At 29.1% G+C, this 6300-nt stretch overlaps 2 protein-coding genes across 2 annotated transcripts; one reads left to right on the top strand and one right to left on the bottom strand.

Moving 5' to 3' along the window:
• Positions 1-386: 386 nt before the first annotated feature.
• LOC113555817 (protein ALP1-like) lies at positions 387-1181 on the top strand. Its single transcript, XM_026960369.1, has one exon. It carries the CDS (start codon positions 387-389, stop codon positions 1179-1181), a length of 795 nt encoding a protein of 264 aa, XP_026816170.1.
• A 2813-nt stretch (positions 1182-3994) lies between these two features.
• On the bottom strand, positions 3995-5156 carry LOC113555819 (protein ALP1-like). The gene is made up of 2 exons (XM_026960371.1): positions 4268-5156; positions 3995-4140 (listed from the first exon to the last, which is right to left on the bottom strand). Exons 1-2 carry the CDS (start codon positions 5154-5156, stop codon positions 3995-3997), a joined length of 1035 nt encoding a protein of 344 aa, XP_026816172.1.
• Positions 5157-6300: the final 1144 nt, after the last annotated feature.

Here is a 6300-nt window from a genome sequence, read left to right as displayed (position 1 = left end):
GGAGTCTTTAGACGTTGAAGGTAGAGCGTCATCATTGGTTGTCGGTTTGCTATTTGTTAGTGATTCATCCATTATGTTCGGACTTTCTACAATTGAATCTTCAGTATTTATAATATGTTTTTTGTCTAAAAACTGCATACAATCAAAGTATACATATTTCTTTTTGTTTCCACCTGCAGACCCAGACTTCGTGTTCTTCAATGTAGCTTTGCACCTAACGTAAGCGTCCCGTGCCGTCTTCCACCGCTGTTGTACATTCCTTTCTGTAAAATTATTAATTTGTTAATTTTTTATTTCAGGTACCTCGTAACTGGACAAAGATATAGTGATCTTTATTTTAGTTACCGTCTATGTACGGCAACTATCGGTGGAATTATAAAAGAAGTATGTACAAATATTTGGGACCAGAAGAATGCCTTTCGATTCCGAATACAACAGAAGGATGGCTTAAAATCGCTGCTGGCTTCGAGAATACAGCAAACTTCCCTAACTGCATCGGTAGTATTGACGGAAAACACGTAAGAATAATCTGTCCTGAACACAGCGGAAGTTTGTTTTCAAACTATAAAAAATATTATTCTATTGTTCTATTGGCCATGTGCGATTCAGATTATCGTTTCACCTATATACATGTAGGTGCATATAGAACAGACTCGGACTCGACTATTTTTAAGGAAAGCACTTTATTTACGAAAATAAATAATGGAGAAATAATGTTACCTCCACCAAAACCACTACCTTATACTACAGAACCACTTCCATATATTATAATCGGCGATTCTGCATTTGGTATATCAAACAAAGTTTTAAGACCTTACGCACGAAGTAATTTGACAAAAAAAAAGAAGATATTTAACTATAGAATAAGCCGTGCAAGGAGGTATATTGAGTCCACATTCGGAATAATGAGTAATAAATTCAATATATTTCATAGACCAATGAATACTGCATTGCCGAATACAATAACAATCGTAAAGGCTTGTTGCGTTTTGCATAACTTCATAAGAGAACGAGATGGTTACAGAGTAGAAGACACACTAACTGTTGAGGGGTTTCAAGAACTTCAACTCAATGTGAACAATAATATTGTTAGAACAGGCGATATGATAAGGGATAAATTTGCCAACTATTTCGTTTCTCCTGATGGAAGTGTATCGTGGCAAGATGCTAGTATTTTTTAACTTTAATAATAAAATCTATATTAATAATAATGCTTTAATTTAACTTTTTTTAAATATTATTTATTATAATTACATAATTAATGTACATAACTAAATAAAACTTTAATTAGCTCATATAATAGAATTATGTTGGTTTTTTAAATACTACAATAGGTTATACAAATAGTATTTTTAATAATTTTAAATAAAATTTTTATTTACTTACCAATAACTTTTTTCTCATTATCAGACAAATGGTCATAATTTTGTACAATTGCTTGACAAATTTCAAGCCAAGCTTTTATTTTCGCATCACGGTCTTTGTACAATGCACAAGAGAGGTCCCTAATGGCGGTCGAAGATGCACCTCAGAAATAACACGCTCAGTATCGATGTTCATTTTTTGTATATTATTATATTAATATATTTAATTATACACTAATTATAAATTATAACTAATGTAATAAACAATTTACAACAAAATAACATAAAATTGTAAATAAAATGGAAATATGTGTACGCGCGTACGGTCGGTCGATCGTTCAGCTTTGAACTAAACCCTTGCATTGCTAAAAATAGCCCGTCGGTCGACCGACGTCTGCCCGACGGACGCGCTCGACCGACGGTCCTCGTCAGCGCGACGTAGCTTTACGCGCGTAGCAATTTATCAGCGCTGCACTGTAGTTATTCATATGCATTCATTAATATAGCTACGTTCGACCGACGTCAGCGCTGACCGTCGGTCGAGCACTAAATCCAGCCTAAGTGATTTATTTATTGTCTGGAAATTTAAACCACCAATGAATAATTGTCTGTTTTGTTCGTCGATCTATCGTTAAATAATTCTTTGGTTATATCATTCGTGTTAATGATTAGAATTTAATGTATTATTCACAAAATACAAATATGTATGAATAAACTATTTTCTTTTGAAATCAATTTAGTCAACTATACTTACGTTAGCACTCATATTTGATAAGGAAACTCGTAATACAAACAAAAATAGTAAAAGTAAAGTGAATATAACGTTAATATAAGTCAACTAAATTAATAAATATTAATACAGTGTTCAAATTGGACTTTTATAACCTTTTTAAATTGGGGATCTAGAATTTAAAAAAATGAAATATTTGGTCTATAATCTATAAAAGTTAATAGTTTCATCACATACTGAAAATTGTTTATAGTAATTATTTTTTAAATATTGAATAAATATTATTTTGTTGCCAATTGATACAAACATTAGATATTTTATTTGCAAAATTTTAGAGCTAATTTAGTCTGTAATCTATGTAAATATTCAAAATAACAATATTTAGTTTCTTTTGTTTCTGGTTCAATAACCAAATTTAATCATAAGACAAGCATCTGGTGTAAAAAAATGTTTTCTTCATTAATTAAATATTTAAACACTTAAAACCAACATTTAATTGAATTGAAATCATCGCCTAACTCACATCCTTATAATTAGTTTGTGAATGATCCATCACATGTAACAATGTAACTCCTCATATTCACAATTCTGATTAGTATGCTAAATTGCTGTCTTAATTAACTCAGCTTGAACAACAGGTTAGGTTATTTTTGAAGAAATATCTAATTGGCAACCTCCATTTACCATTTAAACTAACTAACATAAACAATAACACATCTGTTGCTGCTGTTTCTGAACTATCTACACATACTTCACCACCAAAATCATTGTAGCCAACAGATTTATGAGTTTTCTTGTCTCAAATAACTTGTTTTTTATGCTTATTGTATTAAAAAACAAATTGCATTCTTTGTCTTTAGGGCTCAAAGTCTTTAAGTTTGGAAAACTTTAGAGAAAAATCTCGGTTCACCGTTCACTAATATTAGGAATATATATTGACTACTAGGTGTATCATTATTATTATTCAACTGCAATGATAATATTATTTTTATATTGTTGTTATTTAATAACCCCGCGTACTCAGATACAAATAGTACAGTGAGATTTGAAATTTTGAATATTCAAATATTACGTACCCTGCTACAACTGGAATATAAAAAAGACTGGCGTCGTGGAAATAAAAAAAGATCTTTTTTAACAAAAAATATTAAGTTCTTATTTTTTTTTATTATTATTATTATTGTAGTTTATTAAATGATTTTTAACAAAAAATAAACACAGAAAAAAAATTTACTTATCAATAATTATTATTTTAATATTTTTATTTATATAAATTTATTTTTAATTTATATTTTATTTTTTTATGATGCGGGCATGACGCGACTATAATTATGAATGAATATTTAAAGTAGTTTTATGAAAAAAATTATAATATAGCTTTTTTCGACGAATTCTTATAAGGTAGACTTGGATCACACTATGCGTTTTGTCGGTTGCCGATCGGTAATTGAACCGCAACAGTCAAAATAAAATAGGTTTAAATATAAAACGCGTTATCAGGGCCAGAAAAGACCGATTTGCGGAACCGATTAAAAACCGTCTAGAAGCGACCGCGACGTATGGCGACCCAACCGTCCGGATGCGTTTCGGGATGTAAAGCACAACACATGCAATTCAGTTTGTTCGATCACACTTGCGCGGATTATCGGTGACCGAAATTGAAAACTTTATGAATAATTAATAAACATTTTTAAATTTAAATAATTAAAAACTTATAAAATATATTTGTAATATACATTTATATATTATTATATATAATTTATATTATAGATGTATATTATTACCCATTAGGTAGTATAATTAGTTTATACACGTTTTAAATAAAAACAAATAATTCAAATTAACACGATCTTTTTGTTATTTTTTTTTAAAATATTATTGTTTTTAAATTATCAATAAGTTATGTTTGATACGGAAAAATTAATTTTGGAGGTTCGAAACTTCCCATGCCTCTGGGACATGAGTTCTCCTTTGTACAATGATAGGGATTTAAAAAGATCACGTTGGCGTTAAGTGGCAGAGTGTTTGTACCCCGAATGGTTGAACCTCGACGACAAAGAAAAAGAAGAAAAAGGTAAATACTAAATTATATGAATATAATACTATAATTTATAATAATTATAAAATAAATCAGATTAAATTTAGTGTAATATAAATAAAAATATTTCATTACATGATACCGCCCCTTCAGTAACAAAATAGTCAGCATAATTATCCCTTGTTTCTATGCCTCCAGAAGTAACATTTCTTCCATAAAACTGCAAATTATTTAATTGAACATTGAAATTCTCTTCAGTCTCTTCATAATTACACCCATCTCTTTTTCTTACGAAATTATGGAAAATGCAGCATGCCTTCACAATATCGTCACAAAATTCTGGTTCAACCAAAATGGCAGTATGTAATATTCGCCATTTATTTGCAAGTACCCCAAACGCACATTCAACTGTTCTTCTTGCTCTAGATAATCGGTAATTAAATATACGCCTAGTGTCATTGAGACCACGACCTTGAAAAGGTCGCATTACGTTTGCACGAAGGCCAAAAGTTTCATCAGCAACGAATACAAAAAGTTGTATATTATTTTCGGAAGATGGCAATGCTCTGGGTTCAGGAATTTGAAGTAAATTTGAATACAATTTTTGTCCAAATACACTTTCCCGAAACACACTTGGATCAGCCTCCTTTCCATAGGCACCAACATCAATTGAAATAAAATTTATATTGGCGTCTACTACAGCTATCAACACAATAGAAAAATATTTTTTATAATTAAAATACAGCGAACCTGCGTGGTTTGGGTTTTTGCACCTGATGTGCTTGCCATTTATAGCACCAAGACAATTTGGGAAGTTGGTTTTTTTATAAAAAAAATCGGATATTTGTAACCAGGTTTCTATTGTAGGTTGTGGCATTTCGGCTTCTAATAGCATTGACCATAATATTTTACATGTTTCTTTTACTATTCCATTAATTGTACTTTTTCCGATGGAGAGATCGAAGTGTAATGCTGCAAAATTAGTTCCCGTGGACAAATATCTGTTTAAATTAAATGAACACATTAAAATATATTATTATATTTTAATTATATAATATAATACATATCTATAGGCTATTGGTGATAAATAATTGTTATATTATCTATTGTTTCCAAAAATGAACTGATAAACTGATAACTGTTTATTTTACTTAATTGTACTTTTTTTTATTTTTATATTATATTATTTATACATTTATTTATTTGCATATACTCAGTAAAAGAAATAAAAGATAAAAAATGGAGGCATATTCGTGATGCTTACATGAAACACGTGTCGGACGAAAAAAATGTAAAAAGTAGCTCAGGAGGAAGTAAAAGAAAGGCATATACTTCGTTGAATCCTTGTCTTTTTTAAATATAACAGTGAAAAAACGGAAGTAAGATAATAATATATAATATTTATTCCGTTATTTATACCTATTTATAAATAAAAAAAAAATCATATATTGTTACATCTAATGTTTGTTGAGAATAAAAATAATAAATTAATAGCCATTTGTTCAAATTCACTTTGTTACTATTACTAATTTACTTGTGTTAAACCATTTTTATATTTTATTAAGGACAACTGGTAATTTAGAATTCGAAGATTCAACTTCGGATATATCGTTGAATGTACAAGAAGACAACGATGATACAGAAAGTCCAGTCAACACAGTGGCATTTTCTAATGACATGGAACAAGTGGAACATTGTTACTGATCAAAACAGTGTTTTTTAAGTGTAAAACGCATTTAATTCAACTAATTATTTTTCGCTATATTCATAAGCCAAAATAATTATTATGTATTTTAAAAATTATACCTTACCTAAAAAATTCGTAAACTTTAAAAATGTTATTTAAATTGTAGAAGGTAATAGTAATACAATATATTGCATTTATATAATATTGATTAGTTAGCATAAAATATAAAATTTAAATCATAGGTATTATAAAATAATATATAGTGACTAACAATTGTCATTTATATGTAGTGAATTACTATTCATTTCATGTCCCTCCACCGATACATCTTTTATAACTATATCAATATAATTGATAATTAATCAGATTTAGCAAATAGAGAGCTTCTCAAGGAGTCATATGCCGTTTTCGGTTTTGCGTGAACAGTTTTTTCTATAGGATTCAATGAAAACAAATTACATGGTAATATGGTATTACAGTT

Source organism: Rhopalosiphum maidis, chromosome 3, assembly GCF_003676215.2.
Source record: "Rhopalosiphum maidis isolate BTI-1 chromosome 3, ASM367621v3, whole genome shotgun sequence".
NCBI classification, from domain to species: Eukaryota; Metazoa; Arthropoda; class Insecta; order Hemiptera; family Aphididae; genus Rhopalosiphum; species Rhopalosiphum maidis.
This window is presented reverse-complemented; position numbering and strand designations above follow the sequence as displayed.

Bases quoted from the DNA above. Each gene is read 5' to 3' on its own strand.
- LOC113555817 (XM_026960369.1), top strand. From the start codon at position 387: ATGTACAAATATTTGGGACCAGAAGAATGCCTTTCGATTCCGAATACA.
- LOC113555819 (XM_026960371.1), bottom strand. From the start codon at position 5,156: ATGTGTTCATTTAATTTAAACAGATATTTGTCCACGGGAACTAATTTT. The intron at 4,141-4,267 runs GTAATGAAATAT...TTTGTCGTCGAG, and splicing joins TACTGAAGGGGCGGTATCAT to GTTCAACCATTCGGGGTACA.